Here is a 26,298-nt window from a genome sequence, read left to right as displayed (position 1 = left end):
CCTTATTTGTACCCTATTCATGGAAAGTTCCAGTAATGTTTGCCATTGCTAACTGACGAGAAGTGTCTCAAAAACCTGTGGTACAGACAATATCACGTTTCAAATATTTCCATTCTCTCTCCTCAGGAATTAACCATGGTCCATTAATTGCAGGCGTAATCGGAGCACAAAAACCGCAATATGATATTTGGGGGAACACTGTAAATGTGGCCAGTAGAATGGAGAGCACAGGGGTGCTTGGGAAAATACAGGTATATCCTTGTTCTGACCTACTCTGTCTCTCATGGGTATTCCTGTTCAATTATTGATGAGTTTTCAGGAGTATATCAGTGCATCGCATCTATGATTTTTTTCCCCCCAGGTCACTGAGGAGACGAGTCGGATCTTACAGACGTTGGGTTACATGTGTTCCTGTCGAGGGATAATAAATGTAAAGGGCAAAGGAGATCTCAAAACCTTCTTTGTTCACACTGAGATGACCAGATCCTTATCACAAGGGAATGTAATGCCCTGAACCTCAGTCTCACAAAGACATACACCAAGTCAAATCATCGTTGACAAGATAACGATTAAATACACGTACAGTTCAATATACTGTATATAAAGGTCAAACATATACAGTAATGGAGCACTACAGCATTCTGTTTGCACCACATACACCAGATTATTTGCATTGCTTTATAAGTAATGGATGGCTCAAGGCTATGTGTAACCAGACTTGTAACTAACTGTGTGTTGCCCAATCCATAAGTTAAAACAGCTAAAGTTTTGTAAAATAAAGAACAGTTAACAAAGGTGGCCATGTTTTGATGCTATAATTTTGTTTTCCATTAAAATTTCTATATAAACGTGAAAGTGTCTGTTAATGAATCTGTAATAGGCTTTACATGGAATGTGTTACAACCATTTAAAAAAAGAAAAATAAAGAGAAAAAATATATAACCTTTTTTAAATCTATAGGGTGACACATGAAACCTATCACTCCAGGTAATATTTCACCCCAAAATCAATAAATGTTATTTAACATATTTAGCATATACAATTTTTTGCATTGTGACACTATTTTCATTACTAATAATCACATTCACCTTAACATTCTCATTACTATAATGCAAAAACAAAATCTCATTTTCATTTCTGTAATGCAGAAAAAAATAATTATATCTTATCTACAACGATTTCACTGATAATTTTAAAAATAATTACAGTTATGCTTTAAAAATGTACTGTATTACAGCAATGACAATTACAAATACATTTAAAACCAAAATGTCTGGATACACAATGCAAAATGTCTTAAAGGGATAGTTCACCTAAAAATGAAAATTCTCTCATCATTTACTCACCCTCATGCCATCGCAGACATGGATTTAACCACTGAGTCTTCTGGATTACTTTTATGCTGCCTTTATGTGCTTTTTGGAGCTTCAAAGTTCTGGACACCATTCACTTGCATTGTGAGGACCTACAGAGCTGAAATATTCTTCTAAAAATCTTCATTTGTGTTCTGCAGAAGAAATAAAGTCAAACACCTGGGATGGCATGAGGGTGAGTAAATGATGAGAGAATTTAAATTTTTGGGTGAACTATCCCTTTAATGTCTTTTTTCTTCTTCTTTTGATTACGGAGTGAAATATAACTTAGACATGTTCTTGACAGGTTTCGTTAGATTAATCCTGAAAAATCTAAATAAATTATGATGTTTTATTTATATTATATCATGTTTGAATGCTAGTTACAATCTACTCTGCTTGTCCCAGACATACAATACACAGACATTTGTTTTGAACAATTATGTTTGTATTCTCCATTGACTATAATCTATGTGAGACACTTAGACTGGTGTCACAGATCCATAGCCTTCCTCCACTGTCCAGGTGATTCCATTTTTGCAGTAGAAATCAGAGTGAATGTGAGCAACACGACCAAAATTTCTTCCAGAGTGATTCAGTGGTAGTGAAAATCGTCCATATACAGATGAAGACAGAACAGGTGCTGGCCTAGATGACTCCTGAGAAGGGGAGGATGAAATGTACCACGATCAGCTCTAGATTGTGTTCATCTTTAATGTGCATTTTATTCATCCAAAAGGACCACACACAATGCATGAACTGTTTAGCTGACAGTGACTGTTCTAAAGGAAAGTTCTGGGGGAAAACAACTCACCTCATTAAAAATGTCCAGGCCCCGGGCTTTGGCGTGCTCACGGTCATCTCGGTGGAGTTTGTTATCATAGCCTTCAGTGCTCTGGTGTAAGCAGTCGTACAAAGACCTTTCTGGAGCCTGTTGTACAAGAAAAAAAAAATTTTGGAATCATTTTAGAAAGGATTTATTTGAATAATGAGTCTAAAGGCAGGAAAACAAAGCTACTGAATCAACAGCGTTGATTACATTTTAGATTAGGAAGACATTTGGATAACTTGCTTGGTATTCTCACTTAAAGAAAGATTCCAGGTTCATTACAAGTTAAGCTCGATCAACAGCATGTTGATTACCACAACATTTAATTTCGACTCATCCCTCATTTCTTAAAATAAATAAATAAATAAATAAAAATCTATGTAATAGTGAGACACTTAAATGGAAAATAATGGAGCCAATTTTTTCAGGGTTTAAAGGCAGAAACGTAACCGTATAATTTTATAAAACACGCATTAATTTTTCTGTTAAAACTCATACGAGCTGTAAAAATTTTTAAATCGTTTTTACGGTCGTTTTAGGATTAACAGCATTATGACCTCATGTCAACAAAGTTGTAAAACTACCTATAACTTTATACAGAAAAGGTTAGTAAGAGATTTTATCACACTAAAATCATGTTATCACACATATTGTTTACGTCTTGTGGTTTTACTTTTGAAAGAGTGAGTATTTTAACGTTTACAGATTGGCCCCATTCACTTCCATTGTAAGTGTCTCACTTTAACCCACATTTCTGCTTTTTTAAATAAAAGGAGGGACAAGTCAAAATAAATTTTTGTGGTAATCACTATTATGCCACAAATTTTGTCTATTGAGCTTAACTGGTGTTGAACCTGGAATGTTCCTTTAATGGAAAGACTGTACCATGGAACAGTACAATGATATCAGAATGTTTTACTATAGTACTTTGATGTACAGTGATATTTGGACACTTGAGACATAAAACATATGAGTGCCATTGCATTAGATACCAAAATATGTGGCATTTAAAAATTAAAATAAAAAAAAAGATAGCACAAGCTAAACATAAAAAAAAAAATTTAAAAAAAAGAGTTTTGGGGGATTTAAATGATAATGTATACCCCTCAAAACTAAGACAAAAAGTATTAGGACATTTTCTGGTTGTCAAACTACACCTGGGACAAGTTGGTTAAAAGTAATAGCACGAATGGGTAAGAAAAGTAAAGTGAGTTCTTAGGAAGGACTAGCATTATTTCAGAATCAGAATAAGAATGAGCTTTATTGCCAAGTGTACTTACACACACAAGGAATTTTCCATGGTGGCAGAAGCTTCCAGTGCAAGAGAATGCAACGTATATACATACAGTTGTGCTCAAAAGTTTATATACCCTTGGAGAATTGGTAATACAGGTGCATCTCAATAAATTAGAATGTCGTGGAAAAGTTCATTTATTTCAGTAATTCAACTCAAATTGTGAAACTCGTGTATTAAATAAATTCAATGCACACAGACTGAAGTAGTTTAAGTCTTTGGTTCTTTTAATTGTAATGATTTTGGCTCACATTTAACAAAAACCCACCAATTCACTATCTCAAAAAATTAGAATATGGTGACATGCCAATCAGCTAATCAACTCAAAACACCTGCAAAGGTTTCCTGAGCCTTCAAAATGGTCTCTCAGTTTGGTTCACTAGGCTACACAATCATGGGGAAGACTGCTGATCTGACAGTTGTCCAGAAGACAATCATTGACACCCTTCACAAGGAGGGTAAGCCACAAACATTCATTGCCAAAGAAGCTGGCTGTTCACAGAGTGCTGTATTCAAGCATGTTAACAGAAAGTTGAGTGGAGGGAAAAAGTGTGGAAGAAAAAGATGCACAACCAACCGAGAGAACCACAGCCTTATGAGAATTGTCAAGCAAAATCGATTCAAGAATTTGGGTGAACTTCACAAGGAATGGACTGAGGCTGGTGTCAAGGCATCAAGAGCCACCACACACAGACGTGTCAAGGAATTTGGCTACAGTTGTCATATTCCTCTTGTTAAGCCACTCCTGAACCACAGACAACGTCAGAGGCGTCTTACCTGGGCTAAGGAGAAGAAGAACTGGACTGTTGCCTAGTGGTCCAAAGTCCTCTTTTCAGATGAGAGCAAGTTTTGTATTTCATTTGGAAACCAAGGTCCTAGAGTCTGGAGGAAGGGTGGAGAAGCTCATAGCCCAAGTTGCTTGAAGTCCAGTGTTACGTTTCCACAGTCTGTGATGATTTGGGGTGCAATGTCATCTGCTGGTGTTGGTCCATTGTGTTTTTTGAAAACCAAAGTCACTGCACCCGTTTACCAAGAAATTTTGGAGCACTTCATGCTTCCTTCTGCTGACCAGCTTTTTAAAGATGCTGATTTCATTTTCCAGCAGGATTTGGCACCTGCCCACACTGCCAAAAGCACCAAAAGTTGGTTAAATGACCATGGTGTTGGTGTGCTTGACTGGCCAGCAAACTCACCAGACCTGAACCCCATGGAGAATCTATGGGGTATTGTCAAGAGGAAAATGAGAAACAAGAGACCAAAAAAATGCAGATGAGCTGAAGGCCACTGTCAAAGAAACCTGGGCTTCCATACCACCTCAGCAGTGCCACAAACTGATCACCTCCATGCCACGCCGAATTGAGGCAGTAATTAAAACAAAAGAAGCCCCTACCAAGTATTGAGTACATATACAGTAAATGAACATACTTTCCAGAAGGCCAACAATTTACTAAAAATGTTTTTTTTATTGGTCTTATGATGTATTCTAATTTTTTGAGAGAGTGAATTGGTGGGTTTTTGTTAAATGTGAGCCAAAATCATCACAATTAAAAGAACCAAAGACTTAAACTACTTCAGTCTGTGTGCATTGAATTTATTTAATACACGAGTTTCACAATTTGAGTTGAATTACTGAAATAAATGAACTTTTCCACGACATTCTAATTTATTGAGATGCACCTGTATATGTACCATTTTTAAAGAAAGCATGAGTAAGCAGGCAAAACACATTTCTTTGGTTTCTTATGGGATTCATATTCAGCTGTTGGTTATAACAGAATGGCACAATCATAAAACAAAACATGGCAACAAAGAAAAAAATTAAATGACTCCTGTTCAAAAGTCTGCATACCCTTAGTTCTTAATACTGTGCATTGCCCCCTTTAGCATCAATGACAGCGTGCAGTCTTTTGTAATAGTTGTCTATGAGGCCCCAAATTCTTGCAGGTGGTATAGCTGCCCATTCGTCTTGGCAAAATGCCTCCAGGTCATGCAAAGTCTTTGGTAGTCTTGCATGAACCGCAAGTTTGAGATCTCCCCAGAGTGGCTCGATGATATCAAGGTCAGGAGACTGTGATGGCCACTCCAGAACCTTCACCTTTTTCTGCTGTAACCACTGGAGGTTCAACTTGGCCTTGTGCTTAGGGTCACTGTCATGCTGGAAAGTCCAAGAGCGTCCCATGTGCAGCTTTCTTGCAGAATAATGCAAACTGTCTGCCAGTATTTTCTGATAACGTGCTGCATTCATCTTGCCATCAATTTTCACAAGATTCCCCGTGCCTTTAGAGCTCACACACCCCCAAAACATCAGTGAGCCACCACCATGCTTCACAGTGAGGATGGTATTCTTTTCACTATAGGCCTTGTTGACCCCTCTCCAAACATAGCGCTTATGGTTGTGACCATAAAGCTCTATTTTGGTCTTGTCACTGCTGTGAGGCGTGTCAATGTGTTGTTGGGCATATTTTAACCAGGCTTTTTTGTGGCATTGGCGCAGTAAAGGCTTCTTTCTGACAACTCGACCATGCAGCTAATTTTTGTTCAAGTATTGTCGTATTGTGCTCTTTGAAACAACCACACCGTCTTTTTCCAGAGCAGCCTGTATTTCTCCTGAGGTTACCTGTGGGTTTTTCTTTGTATCCCAAACAATTCTTCTGGCAGTTGTGGCTGAAATCTTTCTTGGTCTACCTGACCTTAGCTTGGTATCAAGAGATCCCCGAATTTTTCACTTCTTAATAAGTGATTGAACAGTACTGACTGGCATTTTCAAGGCTTTGGATATATTTTTATATCCTTTTCCATCTTTATAAAGTTCCATTACCTTGTTACACAGGTCTTTTTACAGTTCTTTTCTGCTCCCCATGGCTCAGTATCTAGCCTGCTCAGTGCATCCACATGAGAGCTAACAAACACATTGACTATTTATACACAGACACTAATTGCAATTTAAAAAGCCACAGGTGTGGGAAATTAAACTTTAATTGCCATTTAAACCTGTGTGTGTCACCTTGTGTGTCTGTAACAACGCCAAACATTCAAGGGTATGTAAACTTTTGATCAGGGCCATTTGGGTGATTTCTGTTATCATTATGATTTAAAAAGGAGCCAAACAACTATGTGATGATAAATGGCTTCATATGATCACTATCCTTAAATAAAAGACAGTTTTTTTTTGCATGATCAGTCATATTTTCAAAATCAATGCCAAAATTTCACAATTTCTTCCAGGGTATGCAAACTTTTGAGCACAACTGTACATACATAGAAACATATACATTTAAACATATATACATATAGTGACATAAAAAATAAATAAAAAAATAAGAAAAAAAAGAGAAATATACAATAACGCAATAATGTTGTTTGAATATTTTATATACAGATATACAGTTATGTGCAGGTGATGTAATGTATTGAATAAGAGGAAAATTTGTTAAAGAATATAAATGAAATATGGACATAAGTAGGAATGGATGGATTGAATATTGCACATGGTTGTAATGACCAAAGGAAAAGTATTTGGGGGCAGTTTTAACTGTTCATGAGGTGGATGGCCTGAGGGAAAAAAACTGGTCCTGTGCCTGGCTGTTCTGGTGCTCAGTGCTCCGTAGTGCCAGCCAGAGGGCAACAGTTCGAAGAGAAAGTGTGCTGGGTGAATGGGGTCCAGAGGGATTTTACCAGCCCTTTTCATCACTCTGGATGTGTGAGTGGTGGTGGCATAGTGGGCTAAAGCACATAACTGGTACTTGCTGGTTCAATCCCCACAGCCACCACCATTGTGTCCTTGAGCAAGACACTTAACTCCAGGTTGCTCCGGGTAATAAGTGCACTGTAAGTGGATAAAAGCGTCTGTCAAATGCATAAATGTAAATGTGTACAGTTCTAGCAGGGTGGGTAAGGGAGCACCAATAATCCTCTCAGCAGTCCGAACTAGCCTTTGAAGTCTTCTGATGTCTGACTTGGTAGCTCAACCAAACCAGATGACTGCTGAATAGAACTGTATCAGCAGCATCTGTGGCTGGTTGAACTTCCTCAGCTGGCGAAGGAAGTACAACCTCTGCTGGGCCTTTTTCAAAATTGAGTCTATGTGGGTCTCCCACTTCAGGTCTTGTGAGATGGTAGTACCCAGGAACCTGAATGACTCCACTGCTGCCACAGTGCTGTTCAGAATGGTGAGCAGGGTTAATGTTGGGGTGTTCAACATTCAACATGATGAAAGTCCACTATCATCTCCACTGTTTTAAGCATGTTGTTTTGACTGCACCAGATGGCCAGCTGTTCAACCTACCTTCTGTATGCAAGTTCATCATCATCTTGGATGAGGCCGATGACTGTAGTGTCATCTGCGAACTTTAGGAGCTTGACAGAGGGGTCCTCGGCGGTGCAGTCATTTGTGTACAGGGAGAAGAGTAGTGGGGAGAACACACATCCCTGGGGGGTACCAGTGCTGACTGTACATGTGCTGGAGGTGAATTTCCCCATTCTCACGAGCTGTTGCCTGTCTGTCAGAAAGCTTGTGAACCACTGACAGATAGAGGCGGGAACAGAGAGCTGGGTTAATTTAGTCGATAGGAGAGTGGGGTTGATGGTGTTAAAAGCCGAACTAAAGTCAACAAATATTATCCTTGCATAAGTCCCTGGTCTGTCTAGATGTTGAAGTACAGTATGTAATGCAGTCCAATTTTGACTGCATCATCCACAGACCTGTTTGCTCTATAAGCAAATTGAAGGTGATCCAGAAAGGGTCCAGTGATTTTCTTCAGGTGGGCCAACACCAGTCTCTCAAATGACTTCATGACCACAGACGTCAGAGTGACGGGTCTGTAGACATTAAGTCCTTTGATCTTGGATTTCTTTGGGATGGGGATGATTGTGGAGCATTTAAAGCAGCAGGGAACTTCACACTGCTCCAGTGATCTGTTGAAGATCTGTGAGAAGATGGGGGCCAGCTGGTCAGCACAGGATTTTAGACAAGTGGGTGAAACACCATCTGGGCCCTGTGCATTTCTTGTCTTCTGTTTCCAGAAGACCGGCACACATCATCTTCACAGATCTTAAGTGCATGTTGAGTAGCAGGAGAGGGGAGGAGGGTGGTGGCAGGAGGTGTAAATGTTTGTGTGCTGTAAAGGTCGGAGCAGGTGTGGGGTGTGAGACTGGGCTTTTCAAATCTACAGTAAAACACATTCAGGTCGTCAGCCAGTTGTTCATTCCCTACAGTGTTGGGGGATAGTGTCTTGTAGCTAGTAAAGTCTTTCAGGCCTCTCCACACTGATGCAGGGTCATTAGCTGAAAAATGTTTTTCAGCTTTTCAGAATAGCCTCTTTTAGCCACTCTAATCTCCTTTGTCAGTCTGTATTTGGCCTGATTGTACAAGATTTTATCCCCACTTCTGTAAGCATCCTCTTTGGCCTGATGACGCTGCCTGATGCAGTCAAAATTGGACTGCATAACCTACTGTACAAACCATGGTTTTGCTGTAAACCATGGTTTGTCATTGTTTTATGTAAAAAATAAAAATAAAAGTCCAAGTAGGAATGCACGTCTTCACAGAAACTGATATATGATGTCACAGTATCTGTGAGCTCGTCCAGGTCTGTGGCTGCAGCCTTAAAAACACTCCAATCAGTGCAGTCAAAGCAGCCTTGTAGTTCCATCTCTTCATTGGTCCATCTCTTTACAGTCTTTACTACAGGTTTAGCTGATTTTAGTTTCTGCCTGTAGGTTGGAAAAAGATGAACCAGACAGTGATCAGAGAGTCCCAAAGCTGCTCTAGGGACAGAGCGATATGCATCCTTTATTGTTGTATAACAGTGATCAAGTATGTACCCTTCTCTGGTGGGTCATCTGATGTGCTGTTTGTATTTGGGCAGTTCACGTGTGAGATTTGCTTTGTTAAAATCTCCAAGAATAATAATAAGTGAGTCCAGATATTATTGTTCTGTGTCTGTGATCTGATCATCCAGCTGTTGCAGCGCTGCGTTCACGCTCATGTGTGGAGGAATATAGACACTCACAAGAATACATGAGGAAAACTCCCGTGGCAAGTAGAAAGGCTTACAGTTTATGAAGACCGCCTCTAAATTAGTACATCACATCTTCTTCAGCATTGTTACATCTGTACACCAACATTCATTGACGTAAAAATACGTTCCACCGCTTCTCGTTTTCCCCATTAACTCCGCTGTGCGATCCGATCTGAGCAGCTGGAAGCCCGGTAGATTTGTATGCATTTGTTATTAAATGGAATTAAATTCATACAGTTTAAGAGTGGTTTATGTGTCCAAATACTTTTGGGCCACAGTAAAGATTATAGGGATAGTTCACACAAAATTAAAATTCTCTCATCATTTACTCATCCTCATGCCATCCCAGATGTGTATGACTTTCTTTCTTCTGCTGAAAACAAAGACTTTTAGAAGAATATTTCATCTCTGTAGGTCCATACAATGCAAGTGAATGGTGACCAAAACTTTGAAGCTCCAAAAAGCACCCCAAATACCATCCTTTCACTTATTGGACAGTTATTTAAAAAAAAAACACAAAAAAAAAAAACATTGTGATTTAATGACCTTGCACCAAAACTCAAAATGATAAAAAAAAAGTATTTTGTCTCAAAAAATAAATGTGATCATTTCAGGGATTCTCATTAACTACAGACAAATGCAACATTTTAATATTATAAAATATTAGATCAAATTACCTCAGAATCAAACTTTAGACATTAATCTTATGAATAAGGAATATGTTGCAGTGTAAAGTGACAAACAGTATTGTGGTAGTTTTTCATGCTGTTTGGTGTTTTGGGAGAAAATAAAATCACAAATGCCCTTTACCCAAGGGGTACATTTAGCCTCGTTGTACCCTACTACAACCATATGGTACATGTCCAAAAACACATGGTATGACCATGATAGTATATCCACACACAAAAAAAACAAAAAACAAAAAAACAACAACATGGTAGTACTATGTACCCTGTCTTTGTAAGTGTTGTCTTTTTTAAACTGTCAGCTTAAGTTGTCCTCTTACCTTGGGGATAGTATTGAAATATCGCATTTCTTGGAGATCTGTCCTTCTTGGTGGTATATAGCTGAATACAGACAGAGTGGAAAGAGGTCTGGATTTCGCTTGTGATAGTACGTCCATTAAAACAAGAGTTAATGCAGCCGCACTTCAATCGCTTGAGAGGCTGACGTCATATGTTTACACGCGTCTGCGATTGCTAGGAAACAGCGTTAAGGAAAAAAAGTACTCACGCGTGTCGATAAATTAATCGTGCGATTCTTAAATGTCTCTCTTGGATAATATTATGTTGGAATGTAATTGAGGTTGAAAGGGAAAGTGTATGAAATCTCAAGTTTGTCAAAGTTGAAAAAGAACTGGTCCATCTGTAGCAATGGTGAAGTATCACTTTAAGCAGTGACCTTGCATGACGAATGTCTTAGTTTGAACTATATGTGAACCTGCACAAGTGTGTTCATCAAAAGAAAGGACTTCGAGATCCTTTATAAATATCTGCCACGCTACAGTATGATTGGCTGTTTATTGACAGCTTCAAGTTCCTGGGTGTCCACATCACTGAGGAACTCACATGGTCCATCCACACTGAAGTCGTTGTGAAGAAGGCTCATCAGCGCCTCTTCTTCCTGAGACGGCTGAGGAAGTTTGGAATGAACCGCCACATCCTCACACGGTTCTACACCTGTACTGTAGAGAGCATCCTGACTGGCTTTATCTCCGCCTGGTACGGCAATAGCAACGCCCACAACCGCAAAGCCCTGCAAAGGGTAGTGCGAACTGCCAGACACATCATCAGAGGTGAGCTTCCCTCCCTCCAGGAAATATATACAAGGCGGTGTGTGAAAAAAGCTCAGAGGATCATCAGAGACTCCAGCCACCCGAGGCATGGGCTGTTCTCACTGCTACCATCAGGCAGGCGGTATCGCAGCATCAGGACCCGCACCAGCCGACTCCATGATAGCTTCTTCCCCCAAGCAATCAGACTTCTGAACTCTTGATCTCCCACAATCAAAATACATCAGCACTGCACTTTATTACCCTTACTCTTATATCTCACACCGGACTGTCATAAATTATATTATTATTATATTATATTCTCTCTTAACAACTGACTATCAACCGACAGCCTGAATGTCAATACATTCTATATATACTATATATACTTTTTTATTTTTTATTTTTATTGAATAATGTGTATCTATATAGTGCATATTGTATACTGTACAGTGTATGTTATTATTTGTATATTGTTGAGTGTAATTATGTGTATATCAGATGTTGAAATTGTGCTGTGTTAATCTGATGTTATTGTAAATTGGTATATGTCTCGTCACTGTCACGACTGCTATGTTGATCGGAACTGCACCCAAGAATTTCACACACCATTGCACTTGTGTATATGGCTGTGTGACAATAAAGTGATTTGATCTGATTTGTTGCTTTTATAGTGGCAATCACATTTATTTCTCTTGACATTTATAACAAAACAGTTCCATTTTTAAAATAACACAGTTAGAATTGTGAACATTAGGATATATAAAAGATATCGGATATAAACAGAATAAGTCAGAAGTTTACTTACACTTAGGTTGAAGTCATTAAAACTCATTTTTTAACCACTCCACAGATTTAATATTAGCAAACTATAGTTTTGGCAAGTCATTTAGGACATCTACTTTGTGCATGACACAAGTAATTTTGAACTGCTAATTAATCCCAGAACAACAGCAAAGGACCTTGTGAATATTCTGGAGTAAACATGTAGACAAGTATCTATATCCACAGTAAAACAATTCCTATGTCAACATAACCTGAAAGGCTGCTCAGCAAGGAAGAAGCCACTGCTCCAAAACTGCCATAAAAAAAGCTAGATTACAGTTTGCAAGTGCACATGGGGACAAAGATCTTACTTTTTGGAGAAATGTCCTCTGGTCTGATGAAACAAAAATTGAACTGTTTGGCCATAATGACCATCATTATGTTGGGAGGAAAAAGGGTGAGGTTTGCAAGCCGAAGAACAGCATCCCAGCTGTGAAGCAGCGGTGTGGCAGCATCATGTTGTAGGGGTGCTTTGCTGCAGGAGGGACTGGTGCACTTTACAAAATAGATGGCATCATGAGAAAGGAAAATTATGTGGATCTATTGAAGCAACATCTCAAGACATCAGCCAGGAAGGTTAAATCTCGGTTGCAAATGGGTCTTCCAAATGGACAATGACCCCAAGCATACCTCCAAAGTTGTGGGAAAATGGCTTAAGAAGTCAAGGTATTGGAGTGGCCATCACAAAGCACTGACCTCAATCAAAAGAAAATCTGTGGGCAGAACTGAAAAAGCATGTGCAAGCAAGGACGCCTACAAACCTGACTCAGTTACACCAGTTCTGTCTGGAGGAATGGGCCACAATTCTAAAACGTTTGACCCAAGTTAAATAATTTAAAGGCAATGCTACCAAATACTAACAAAGTGTATGTAAACTTCTGACCCACTGGGAATGTGATGAAAGAAATAAAAGCTGAAATAAATAATTCTCTCTACTATAATTATTCTGACATTTCACATTCTTAAAATAAAGTAGTGATCCAAACTGACCTAAGACAGGGAATGTTTTCTACGATTAAATGTCAGGAATTGTGAAAAACTGAGTTTAAATGTATTTGGCTAAGGTATTATTTTAAAGTATTATTTTATTTATTTTTTGAAACAAAGTAGATGATATAGGCCTGGATGATGAATTATATTGAGTGTGCTTGTATTGCTTATTGGTTCTACATAATTAGTCTAAAGAAAAGGAAATTATGCAAATGAGATTTTCCACACATTCAAAATAAGAATATGTTTTTTCTTTCTTTCTATTTGAATGATGTAAATAAGAAAGTGAATGTATCATAAGCATCCAGTGTCAATGATTAACTGCTGGTCCAGGTCCCCTAAAGATCAAGAATGATGCATTGTCCTTTTATTTGTCAATTTAAGTGTTCAGAGAAGCCCTAGATCATTGATATGCTTCATTGAGAGATAGCTTGACTGAGCTTGACATCTGATGCTCTCAGCTTCATAAAAGAATCAAATCTATCATTTCAACCTCATCTGGAGCAGTCAATGATAAAACACAGTCAGGAGCTAATGCAGCATAGCTTCAGAAGAACATCCAATAAAGGCCTTTATTCATTTTGAGTGATAAAGTTCAATTAAAAATTAAATTACTTCTCCACTCACATAGTAATTAATGGATTACTGTCCTATTGTTTTGTGCCTTCTCAGTAAAGTTACTAGACCCAACTCTGAAAATTAGATCAGCAGTTTATTTGCTATTATTCTGACACTTTTAAAGGTTTTTAAACATTTAAAGGTTTAAACACTTGTGTTTATGAAATACGTAATGTATCTGTTCAGAACATAATTTTATTGGGTGAGTGCAATGTTGCAGCAGTGGCATAACATTAGTATTTAACATTTTTGTATCTATGTAGCTCTGTAGCTCACATTGCAATGTTCTTCAGAGACTTTGTGATCTGTTTCAAGGCAAAAATACAGTGCATCCAGACAAAGACTTTCTGCTTGAAGCTATCTGCTAGCAAAAGGATCCTAAGAGTGATACTAAGAACTGCTACTGTTGTTTTATCTGGTCCATGCAAAGACATGCCAAGCCTGAAGCGACTCAGGAGAAATGCAGAAACTCCACCAAACAAGTAAACCTAGATTAGTATAGTAATTTACAGTACAGTACACATATACTCTAACAATCATTCAGAAAGAATCAAAGACTGTTTGCCACTGTTGTTAGAATATTAGGACTAGCATAAATATTGTAAGTAGCTTTAAATGTAAACATTATATATATATATATATATATATATAATTCGAAATATTTTATAGTTGTCATTATTATCTCTTTATCTGATCTTGATACTGTCTGGATAATGGCTGTGAAAACTTGAATAACAGCGCTCTCTACTGAACATTCGTAAAAGTGCAATAAGTTAAAGCCACCGTGGCAAAATTAAAGTCCCACAAAATAAAAGCGCAGAATATGTTTTTCTTTTGTTTTGTTTTGTTTTGTTTTGTTTTTTTCTTTTTCTTTTTTTAAATCAATTTGTTTACAATACAATAATAAAAAAAAATTATAATAGCACAAAGTTTTTACAGTGTTGCTAAATATTTAATAAAATGATTGCATTATCCTGGTCCTGTCAATAAATAATACTATTTATATACTGTTGAGAACAGTAGACGTCTGTGACATCTAGATGTAGCATTTTAAAACACCTGTTATAATCACCATTTATTATAAAATGAAATTAATATAATAAGTAAAACAAAAAACAAAACAAAAAAAAACAATCTCTCTCTTTCAGGAACAAGCAACTGTCAACCACCCTTTTTGTTGTCTAGTTCTTTGCCCTTGTGAAAAAATACTATTATAACTATGGTTTATTCCCAAATAGTATGATAACTTCTTTTAATATAATATATGTAATGAATAAGTATAATAACAATAAATAATAATAATAATATGATTAATAATAATAATAATAATTAATAAATAAATAAATAAATAAATCTGCAATCTCCTTCAAACAGTATTTGAATATTTCTGTTATTTCTTATTATATGACAGTGGTGGCTCATCTAGTTACCACAATTATTTGCAGTAACAATAACAGTAGCAGTTGTGGTATTTTTGCGGGAACTATAGTTGCCATGAACTCTTGCCGTGTAATTATGCCACTCGTATATCCAAGTATGCTGGGTGGGCAAGTCCAGACTGAACTATGGGTGTGACCAAATGAAAAAAAGGCGTTGCTTTTGTCATTCAAGAGTCAAATCAAACGGACAAGTAAGACGTGATTTTTGACGGCCACACGAAGACAGTATACAGTTGATTCGTTTCGGGTCGAATCGAATCGCTCCGAATATCTCCGTGTGTAAACTGACTCCACTTTACAGACGAACCTGCTCCGAAGTGTTCGGGTTTAAGACCTGTTGGATCTGTCATGAAGAGGCGAGCAAAGGAATTATAAGAAGGTAAGTGTATCTGACATCTGTGAACGATTTCAAGTAACCAGATGTCAGATTTGTTTGTTCACGGGTTTGTTTATACATGGCGACGCGACAAACGAGAACGCTCCCATTTTAATCACACATTATAGAGCGCGTGCAGTGTAAACTGCTTCGACGGGTTTTTACGACGCGTCAGTTTAGACTTATCTTGCCTTGACATAGACTTAAAGTTCATTTGTTACTGTTAGCAAAAAAAAAAATCTTAACAGCTAGTTGGTTACCTGTTGGTTACATTTTAACTAAGACCAAGAGGTTGTACTCAACAACAAACAGTGTAATTCTGTAGTATTATATTTGTATTAAGTATTTATTTCTACATTAAAGAAAGCAGTTATGATAAAAAAGTACTCATTGCTATATTATTATAGAATTGTACAGTTTGTGCACTGTGACTGTCATAATGATTGTTTATTTATGAGAACTGTACACATATTGTATTCATCAGATGGTTAGATAGATGATGAATGCACAGATGGTATACTGTAATTCTTGTCGTCTTGTCTTTTTTTTTTTTTCTCTCTCTCTTCACTATGCTTCTTTTCCCCACCAGCCGTCTGGCATTCTCTCTATCTTTCTTTCCTTCTTTTTCTTAAAATTCAGCATAATGCTACGTAAGTTCAGTTCAGAGGGTGCATTGTTGGATCTGGACTTCTCTCCATGGAGACAGGGGGACGAAGATGTGACCCCTGGCAGCTCCGATGATGAGATGAATGGGGCCTCAGCATCCTTTCCTTGCACCCCAGATGCAAAGTCATGGAGCGCAGGCAAAAGCGGGAAGGGAGAACTTAACAGAGATCACAGCTTTAGTATGGAAAACCTTGTTGGCATGGAGAAGGACTCTGGTTTCTTGAAAATTACGAGTCTGAATGACAGCTTTAAAGCTTACAGTGACAGTCAGCTTGCCCCGAAAGCCACTGGCAGCTCTGAGAGTATGGGAAAGTGTGACAACTCGCCCAACTCTCCATCATCCACACTGAAATCTGGTAATTTGTCCATTTCTCCAAGACCTTCTCTTTTTCACCGACAACAAGCTCGGGCCAAATTAACAGCTGCTAAATTACACCTAAAAAGTTTGTTTGGACAGGTAAGTTTGAAAACTTCTTTAGAGTTTATTAAGTTAACTAAATTATCTTTCATATGTAATTAGTTCAGCTCACATATTAGGTTGAATCTCACTAAACCTATCAAGAACACGTAAAGGTCATATTTCACCCCAAGTGAAAAATAAATCTCATTCTCATTTCTGTAATGACAAAAAAAAAAAAAAAATTTGTAAAAATTACTGTCAATGCACAAAAATCTCTTATTACTGTAATGTAAAAACAATCATTATCATTACTGTAATGTGAAAAAATCTCATTCTCATTACTGGAATGCAAAAACAATTCATACTTGTTACTGTAATGTGAAAAAATCTCATTCTCATTTCTGGAATGCAAAAACAATTCATACTTGTTACTGTAATGTGAAAAAATCATTCTTGTTACTGTAATGTAACATTTTTAAATTCTTTTAACTGCAATGTGAAATATAATCATTCTTGTTAATTTAGTGTAAAAAAATCTTATTCTTATTACTGTAATGGAAAAAATCACGTTCTCATTACTGTAATGTAAAACAAAATCTCATTCTCATTACCGTAATGTGAAAAAAGTCTAATTCTCATTACTGTAATGCCAAAAAATCTCATTCTCATTACTGTAATGTACAAAAATCTCATTCTCATTACTGTAATGCACAAATCTCATTCTCATTACTGTAATGTAAAAAAAGTATAATTCTCATTACTGTAATGCCAAAAAATCTCATTCACATTACTGTAATGTAAAAAAAATCATTCTCATTACTGTAATGTAAAAAAAATCATTCTCATTACTGTAATGCCAAAAAATCTTATTCTCATTACTGTAATGCCAAAAAATCTCATTCTCATTACTGTAATGTAAAAAAAATCATTCTCATTACTGTAATGTAAAAAAACATATATCATTCTCATTACTGTAATGTGAAAAAATAATTCTTGTTTCTTTAATTTAAAAAAATTGAATTCTCATTACTGTAATGCCAAAAAATCTCATTCTCATTACTGTAATGTAAAAAAAATCATTCTCATTACTGTAATGTAAAAAAACATATATCATTCTCATTACTGTAATGTAAAAAAACATATATCATTCTCATTACTGTAATGTGAAAAAATAATTCTTGTTTCTTTAATTTAAAAAAATTGAATTCTCATTACTGTAATGTAATAAAAAATAATTCTCGTTACTTTAATGTAAAAAAAATCTCATTCTCATTACTGTAATGCACAAAAATCTCGTTCTCATTACCGTAATGTAAAAAAATCTCATTCTCATTATTTTAATGTAAAAATAATTGCATTCTCATTACTGTAATGTAAAAAAAGTATAATTCTCATTACTGTAATGCCAAAAAATCTCATTCTCATTACTGTAATGTAAAAGAAATCATTCTTATTACTGTAAAAAAATGTCATTCTCAAAACTGTATTGCAAAAAATATCTCGTTCTTATTACTGTAATAGAAAAAAAGTCTCATTTTCATTACTGTAATGTAAAAAAATCTCTTAATCAGATTTTATGAGATTCACCCATTGACAAACTAAAGTTTATTTTTCTTAAAGAAATACAAAATGCCTTTCACATGTTACATGCATCAGGAACATTGCTTTAGCTCCACAATTTGCTCATTCAAACCCAAGTCAAGTACTACAGTACGAAGGCATGTGTGTTTTCATATTGCACAGGTGGTTCTGTTACATTCAGTTCCCTCTCTGCCCCTTGAACTCTCCCCTCTGAGTTATAATGTTGCTGAGGCTTTGCCCAAACTGTAAAAGGAGAACTCTGAAAGGGGAACTGAATGTCCTAATGCTCTATATGGGACTATTGTCAGAGACAAAATGTGTTCTTTTAATCTATGAGATTATGGCAAGAAATCATGGCAAACCAAAAGATACTGTGAAACACCTAAAAAAACTTTCATTCTCTGGAAAATTTTGGCATCTGGAAAATGAGACATTGTTAGAATGCTTTCCATGTCATTATGCCTTAGTGACGTTTGTTTAAGTCATGGAACTAGTGTAAACCACACTTCCTTAAAGTCTTGAATCAAGCAAGGTTTCGTCATACAAGTGTTGCATGTTAGTGACCTCTTGTTTTTCTTTCACACAAGGGTTCACCACAGTCCTCGAATTCAAATCTAACCAGTGCAGAGCACAGAGAGACTGTAAGCAGGTAAAAATAAAACATCCCAGCAAACAATCAATCCAATTTCACTGTGGTTTCCATGTGAATTCTTTCTCCGTTTTCGTTTTTGCCTTTGGCCAATCCTTTATCCCTCACTATTGCAAAACAACCCCTCCCAAGCCCTTTATTTTGGCCCACTGTTATTGATTCCACACATTTTTGCTGAATGTCTTTGTCATGTTTCTTCTCTCCCTGTTGTTTGTCTCAGTGCTAAAGAGAGGCGCTCTCGAATGCCTATCCTGAGGCAGTGGAGTCAGGTGGGCCATAGCAAAGCTCAACTCAGCAGAAAAGAGATGGAAAGTTGGGCCAAGTCCCTCGATGCTTTGCTGGACAGCAGAGGTGAGTGCTTTCCACTGTTTAAACCGCTTGAGTCGCCAGACCACTGGTCAAAAAACATTTGCAAGATGGCATAGTATCACATGGGCCATGCTAGAGAATATGTTGTTTATGTAACTTTGACATGGAACGTTGTTGGCAATTGAGGTTTTTGCGAGTCATGACTTGGTTTGACTGGCCTTCTATGCTTTAAATATAGTTGTTTAAATGAAAATTATACATGCATAGAGGATCACATCTTGTCTAATTGGACGACGGCACTGTATAGGTTTATAATATAGCTTAAGTCATTTATTTAATAGCTTTTTGTCTGTGCTAAGAACAAAGCTTTGTGGTAAAGGTCATTACATTATTGAAACACTCTTCAAGCTGTTTCCTCTTAACAGTGAGGAACCACTTTCATGTAGTTGAGTTTCCGGACAATTCCCTAAGAATATGCAGTAGTTTCTTAGATATGAAGATAATACAGATAACAGAATAATGAGTTTTTTCCTTTGAGGTTGAGAGCTGGCCTAGAATCAAACAAATCAAATCTACAAGAAAAACTTGAGTGGTCTTGCCTGTGCAAAACTTGATTTTTGGTGTTGCTTAGTGGTTGCTAAAATCTTTGGGGTGGTTGCTAGGGAATTGGTTTGTGGTTGCTAAGGTATTCTGTGTTGTTTCTTAGTGGCCCAAATCAAACAACACACTCAATTCTCTATCATATTCTGGTCCCTAGATATGGCTTGGGTCCCTCTTAAAATGTAATTTGATAGGATTTTTTCCACCTGTTATATTGTCCACCAGGCTAAAATCATAAATCTGATTGCTTAGAAAAGTAACTGCACAACTCTCCTCCACAGGCCATATAATTTGTGCTATCATTCATATCAGTAGCATAAATGGTGCTGGATGAGATACATGCCAAATTTAGAGGTTAGAGGTTTGTTCAAAAGTGAACAGTTTGGTTTCCAGAAATATAAATCTCATTAATTTTCTCCATAGGTGAATTTATTTTTAAAGACGGACCTACTTTGAGTTCTGAGGTTGTTTATCAATGGTATATGTTTCTGTTGAAGCGCAATGTGCGTGTGTAACGTGGTCCGTTAGATCATCATTCAGTTCTCAAATCAGTGGAAAAGGGAGCCGGTATAGAGTGCAACAGTCTTGTTCCGGAAGTAAAAATCCATAGAAATTCATTTGTTCCATAGAAAAATATATTTTCATCGATAAATTATACAAATTAAAAGGCAGACCTACCATGAGCTTTGAGGTTGCTCAACGATGGTATAAGCCTTTGTTGAAGCCATCAGTCTGCATAACTTCATTGTTAAAAAATCATGCTAAATAGCGGAATTCATGGTGGACAACAACATTACCCATAATCCTGCAGAGAAAGATCCACCAATAAGAGAATCGTGGCCAACAAAGCCCGACAAATAAGTCCAGCAGCAAGCGTAAGCTTCCATGACACACTATGAATGATGTAATCCATTTATGTAATTTGATGTAATTGATGTAATTTATACTTTTATTTACCAAAGTGGCATTCAGCTGATCACAATGTATAGTCAGGACATTAATAACCTGAAAAAATACTATTACAATTTGAGAAAAAAAATCAAGAGATTCTACTTCAAAGAGTTCTCATCAAAAAATCATCCACATGCAGCAATGACAGCTTTGCAGATCCTTGGCATTCTAGCTGTCAGTTTGTCCAGATACTCAGGTGACATTTCACCCCACACTTCCTGTTGCACTTGCCATAAATGTGACTGTCTTGTTGGGCACTACTCACGCACCTTACAGTCTAGCTGATCCCACAAAAGCTCAATGGGGTTAAGATCCATAACACTCTTTTCACATTATCTGTTGTCCAATGTCTGTTTCTTTGCCCACTCTAACCTTTTCTTTTTGTTTTTGTGTTTCAAAAGTGGTTTTTTCTTTGCAATTCTTCCCATAAGGCGTGCACCCCTGAGTCTCCTCATTACTGTTGTACATGAAACTGGTGTTGAGCGGGTAGAATTCAATGAAGCTGTCAGCTGAGGACATGTGAGGTGTCTATTTCTCAAACTAGAGACTCTGATGTACTTATCCTCTTGTTTAGTTGTACATCTGGTCTTCCACATCTCTTTCTGTCCTTGTTAGAGCCAGTTGTCCTTTGTCTTTGAAGACTGTAGTGTACACCTTTGTATGAAATCTTCAGTTTTTTGGCAATTTTAAGCATTGTATAGCCTTCAATCCTCAAAACAATAATTGACTGATGATGTTTCTAGAGAAAGCTGTTTCTTTTTTGCCATTTTTGACCTAATATTGACTTTAAGACATGCCAGTCTATTGCATACTGTGGCAACTCAAATACAAACACAAAGACAATGTTAAGCTTCATTTAACGAGCCAAATAACTATCATCTGTTTTTGATATAATGGCAAGTGAATTTCTAGTGTCAAATTAGCAATTTAGCATGATTACTCAAGGATAAGGTGTTGGAGTGATGGCTGCTGTCTAGATTTGATCAAAAATGACTTTTCAAATAGTGATGGTGCTGTTTTTTACATCAGTAATGTCCTGACTATACTTTGTGATCAGTTGAATGCCATTTGGTGAATTAAAGTACCATATTTCCTTCTGAAACAGCAAAAACTGTACATTATTCCAAACCTTTGGCCGCCAGTGTATATTTCTATCGTTTTGGGGTTTTTTCGGTTACATAAAGTATACAGTCTTGTACCTTTTGTCTTTTTTTCTGATTTTCAAATACTTTTTTGCTTCAAATCAAAGTCTGTAATATTCACCTCGGAGCTGGTTAGTTTGGTTTATTACTTGGAACTCTTTTATGAAGGATTTTGTGAAAAGCCTACAGGCAAAATTAATGGGAATAAACTTCTGGAACCCAGATGATTGGAAAAAGTGGGCAGACACTGTTGCGCTCTGTTGAGATCGGTTCTAAGTTTCCCCATTAACCGGCTCTGACGTGGAAAGGGTTTTGTGTGTGTGTGTGTGTATGGTTTTGCTGGGGTGTGATGTAAACCAAAGCCTAGTGGCTATTTAAAAAAAAGGGAGAACTGTTTGACATGTCCCACCCCCACTTCCTGTTTCAGCAGGAAATACGTCAAAACACCAAAGAAAATTTGGCACTTTACTGCGACTTTAAAATACTTCCCTTGCACCTGAAATACACACTCTACACAATCATTAATTTCAAAACAGGAGTCCTCTGTTGTTGTTGTTTTTGGTAACATGGCAACAGAATGGCTACCTACATGTTGGTTACACACCTGAATTTGATTTGGTGGATAAAAGTTTTTCAAATATAAATAATAATATTAAAAGACAACATTGTTTCAATGCTTATTTTGTTTTTATTTAATAATAAAATATTATTCCATATTAGTTCTGCCAGCATTTCTTTTCTTTTCTTTTTTTTTTTTTTTAAGAATTTCATCTTGAGAATCCAGATGGTTACACCACTTTTTCAAAATTAGAAACAATATCAAAATGACTTTGAACTCAGTAATTGAAAACATGTTTGTTATATTAGAGGTGTATTCAAGTAATTGTTTTTGGTGAATTGCATTTTTAATGTATTTTTGAATAGTAAGCCTAATAGATCCATACAAAGTTTTTTTTTTTTTTTTTTTAATCAATAACTAAACAATTACATTTGTATGGGTTTCAAGACATATTTTGTACACTATTTGTTTTGTAATCATTGTACCCTATTGTCACTTATAAGTGTCAGTACATTCCTGCTAGGGTGAATAATGCAGTGAAAAACTTCAATCCTTTTGTGAATTGGTGGGTGTGGTTGGTGTGTTGTGGTGCCCGGGTGAGTCGAAATGTGGGAACACCAGTATGTTGCAACTTCTGCGTAACTGCAATGCCTTGTCCCCTCCGAAGGGCAATGTGACACATGTGGGTGTATGGTAGAATGTGTGCATGTGAGCGTATCATCTGAGCCCCCCCATTTGTATACAGAAATAGCTTCTTTTTTTTTTTTTTTTTTTTTCCATTTAAGGTTTTTTTCTCTTCCACAATGTTAACCGCATGTCCTCACCTGTCCTTTAGTGGGAGTTACAGTCTTTGAAGCTTTCCTGCGATCTGAGTTCAGTGATGAAAACCTGCAGTTCTACCTGGCCTGTGAGCAGTACAGACAATCGTCCAATAAATTCAGCCTGCAGAGGCGGGCAAAAGCAATTACTGAGACGTACATCCAGCCTGGTGCTCCCAGAGAGGTATATTTGTCTGTATTTGGCCCCTTCTTTGTCTGTCTGTTGTTTAAAAGAATAGTTCATCCAAAAATGTAAATTCTGCCATCGTTTATTCACCTTCAATTCTTGCTTTCTTCTGTGGAACACAAAAGGAGATGTTTGAAAGAATGTCCAAGCTGCCCTTTTCCATACAATGAAAATAAATTGGGACTGGGGCTGTCAAGATCTAAAAATTAGAGCAGAGCTGAAGATTTTCAGCCAATAACAACATTTCAGGTATTGTATGACTTTAGAAGATTAAGACTACTTGGACTACTTTTATGTTGTCATTTTTGGAGCTTGACAGCCTCAGTCCCTAATATGAAAAAGAACATGTTCTGCAATATTTTTTGATTGAGTAAACAATCACAGAATTGTCATTTTTGGATACATTTGTAAAAGTGCATTGAACATTTTCCAGGTTCCAAAAAACGTTTCTTGTTTATATATGAAAAAATCTGCGGCACTTACAATGGAATAATCAAGTAAATGAAGCCAGTCCATAAGCATTAAAATACACACTGTTTCAAAAGTATACATCAGGGATTTATCGGTGTTACAGCAGATTACAAGGTTTCCCAGCATTGCATCATCATGACTACAAAGTTGTAATATTAAATAAAACTTTACACAGATGAGGTAAGAGATTTTATCACACTAAAATCATGTTAACACGTTTATTGTTTATGGTAGTGATAGACCGATATATCGGCCAGGGCTGTGTTTCCCAAAAGCATCGTAAGCTGATCGTAGAGGCCATTGGCGCCAATGGTTTCTATGATCTACTTAGGCTTATGATGCTTTTGCGAATAATCAGCCGATATTTGGCCATTTTACAATTATCGGCATGCAAAAAATGTGTTTGCTTGGCCGATTAACAGAATTGTTAACTTTCCCTTGTGTCAGTTCCAAAATCTACCAATAGATTTGTCAATGGATAGTCAACACTTTATGTTTTCAAGGTGTTTTTCTTTTCAAGTTTATGCAAATTTGAGTAAATATTGCATAAAATACTTTTGTTTCGCTTTAGAAATTTTGTGTACATCTGATTTGCTGTTCTTAAATTGTATTATTTTTATCTGCATTTATATCGGCCATACTGCTCTCTAGAAATCGGCATCGGCCATTGAAAAACCTGTATCGGTTGACCACTAGTTTATGGATTGGCATCATTCACTTCCACTGTAAATGCCTCACTGTAAACTCATTTTTTGCTTCCTTTTTTTTTTTACAAATTCAAAATTAATTTTTGTGGTAATCAACATGTTTTCCACTAATGCTGTCGATTGAGCTTCACTTGGATTGAACCTGGAGTATTCGTATAATAGCTGTGCTATGTGTGTATTTATACAAGTATGAATATATTTTCATTTGAGTCTCTCTCTCGCCCACTTTTAGGTAAATCTGGACAGTAAGACAAGAGAACTAACCATAGAGCTCCTAAAAGCCCCATCACACACCTCCCTGTCCCATGCCCAAAAGCGCATCTATTGCCTCCTGGAAATGGACTGTTACCCCCGTTTCCTTCAGTCTGAGATCTATCTCACACTCCTGAGGGATTCATACTAGGACAAGACTGGGGGGAGTGTCAAACCAGAACAAAAACAGAACTTTTTTGTGAAGGGACGCCTGGGTCAGAGAACTTTATATGAAAAAGTAATCTTAACTACTGAAATACATTTTGGTTTAATAGCCTATTGAAATAAACGGAGAAAAAGGGAATAGATTTTGGAGGGTGTTGCGACTGTCTTGAACTTGAATTTATAACGGTTTTAAGGGTTATGCAATAGGGAGGAAGGTGCTAATTCTCAAGTATTGTACATTGTGTAGGTTCATTTTGAGCTAGTCTTAGTTTCAAGACAAAGATCCTCATGGACCGATAAGCAGGGACTTAATGGTATGTTGACAGGCAACAAAGTGAAAAACACGTTGGGCAAGAATGGGCCAAAGCACTCTGGGTTAAACCAGGGTCAAACATTTTACGCATGGTTATAAGAAAGTAAATAATGACTTATTCTTAGAATATAATTTACCTGACTTCTGTTTTGTATCCATAGAGTGGATTAAAGGTGAAAAAAAAACAACTTCTGCATTCAAAGAAAGTTAAAGATATTTTAACATTAAGTCTAAATAAAATCTTACCAAGATGTATATAACCATCAGAATATACAGCCATTCATTTTGTGATAGACAATGTATATTTAACGCAAGTAATATAAGTGAAAGTTAAAACTTGCTCTTAGTTTTTACAGATGGACAGTTTATTTGTTTTGTCAGTGGGTTTAAGCCCCTGTACATTAGGTTTGTGATGCCACTTTTTAGATTACAGATTACACATTTATTGTAACTGTGTATGTCATTGAAATTGTTTATTGCAATGGAATGAAAATGATGTTACCATAGAGTCTGAAATCAAACTTCTGTCACTGAATTTGTGTTTTTCGGTGTACTTAAATAGTATAAACTATTGTTACTTTTTTGAAAGGGTATAGATACTGCTTTTGAGCAAGCTCACTGGAATAGCTAGTTACCGCCGCTAATATATTTTCAGTTTCAGATTGAAGAGATGAGTTGTGCTGTACATCTTGGTATTCCCTTAGAGGGTTATAATGGATGTTGATGTCAGGGTAAATCTCACAAAACAAAATCAAAATCAAAAGAAATAAGGTATTTGTCTTAAAGAAAAATGCAAAAAGAAATGTAAGTCTTATTACTGTAATGTGGAAAAACAATTAAAGGGATATTTCACCCAAAAATGAAAATTCTCTCATTATTTATTCATCCTCATGTCATCCCAGATGTGTATGACTTTCTTTCTTCAGCAGAACACAAACGAAGATTTTTAGAAGAATATTTCAGCTCTGTAGGTCCATACAATGCAAGTGAATGGTGACCAAAACTTTGAAGCTC

The 26,298-nt window shown here is 36.7% G+C and overlaps 4 protein-coding genes across 4 annotated transcripts in view; 2 read left to right on the top strand and 2 right to left on the bottom strand.

The window, feature by feature from the left end:
- The window catches only part of adcy2b (adenylate cyclase 2b (brain)), a 98,903-nt gene extending 98,046 nt beyond the window's left edge, over positions 1-857 (top strand). Inside the window, exons 24-25 of the mRNA XM_051671484.1 lie at positions 127-251; positions 362-857. Of these exons, the coding sequence (XP_051527444.1) occupies positions 127-251; positions 362-514 (278 nt within the window). The 3' untranslated portion in view covers positions 515-857. The remainder of the gene's footprint in view (positions 1-126; positions 252-361) is intronic.
- Positions 858-1,120: 263 nt separating this feature from the next.
- cfap90 (cilia and flagella associated protein 90) lies at positions 1,121-10,637 on the bottom strand. The gene is made up of 3 exons (XM_051671530.1): positions 10,502-10,637; positions 2,167-2,283; positions 1,121-2,011 (listed from the first exon to the last, which is right to left on the bottom strand). The coding sequence occupies exons 1-3, from the start codon at positions 10,616-10,618 to the stop codon at positions 1,835-1,837; spliced, it is 411 nt and encodes a 136-aa protein (XP_051527490.1). The 5' UTR covers positions 10,619-10,637; the 3' UTR covers positions 1,121-1,834.
- A 4,664-nt stretch (positions 10,638-15,301) lies between these two features.
- On the top strand, positions 15,302-26,221 carry LOC127425470 (regulator of G-protein signaling 18-like). The gene is made up of 6 exons (XM_051671523.1): positions 15,302-15,517; positions 16,104-16,637; positions 18,749-18,810; positions 19,031-19,161; positions 23,207-23,373; positions 24,787-26,221. The coding sequence occupies exons 2-6, from the start codon at positions 16,158-16,160 to the stop codon at positions 24,955-24,957; spliced, it is 1,011 nt and encodes a 336-aa protein (XP_051527483.1). The 5' UTR covers positions 15,302-15,517; positions 16,104-16,157; the 3' UTR covers positions 24,958-26,221.
- LOC127425466 (alpha-tubulin N-acetyltransferase 1) overlaps positions 23,346-26,298 on the bottom strand; it is a 30,130-nt gene continuing 27,177 nt past the window's right edge. Inside the window, exon 13 of the mRNA XM_051671505.1 lies at positions 23,346-23,485. Within this exon, the coding sequence (XP_051527465.1) occupies position 23,485 (1 nt within the window). The 3' untranslated portion in view covers positions 23,346-23,484. The remainder of the gene's footprint in view (positions 23,486-26,298) is intronic.

Source organism: Myxocyprinus asiaticus, chromosome 34 (genome assembly GCF_019703515.2).
Source record: "Myxocyprinus asiaticus isolate MX2 ecotype Aquarium Trade chromosome 34, UBuf_Myxa_2, whole genome shotgun sequence".
Classification (NCBI taxonomy): Eukaryota; Metazoa; Chordata; class Actinopteri; order Cypriniformes; family Catostomidae; genus Myxocyprinus; species Myxocyprinus asiaticus.
Note: the sequence above shows the minus strand (reverse complement) of the source record. Positions and strands in the feature narration are given on the sequence as shown.

Bases quoted from the DNA above. Each gene is read 5' to 3' on its own strand.
- cfap90 (XM_051671530.1), bottom strand. From the start codon at position 10,618: ATGGACGTACTATCACAAGCGAAATCCAGACCTCTTTCCACTCTGTCT. The intron at 2,284-10,501 runs GTAAGAGGACAA...CTTGTACAACAG, and splicing joins ATTTCAATACTATCCCCAAG to GCTCCAGAAAGGTCTTTGTA. The intron at 2,012-2,166 runs GTGAGTTGTTTT...TCCCCTTCTCAG, and splicing joins GCCTGGACATTTTTAATGAG to GAGTCATCTAGGCCAGCACC.
- LOC127425470 (XM_051671523.1), top strand. From the start codon at position 16,158: ATGCTACGTAAGTTCAGTTCAGAGGGTGCATTGTTGGATCTGGACTTC. The intron at 18,811-19,030 runs GTAAAAATAAAA...TGTTTGTCTCAG, and splicing joins CACAGAGAGACTGTAAGCAG to TGCTAAAGAGAGGCGCTCTC. The intron at 19,162-23,206 runs GTGAGTGCTTTC...CCTGTCCTTTAG, and splicing joins TGCTTTGCTGGACAGCAGAG to TGGGAGTTACAGTCTTTGAA.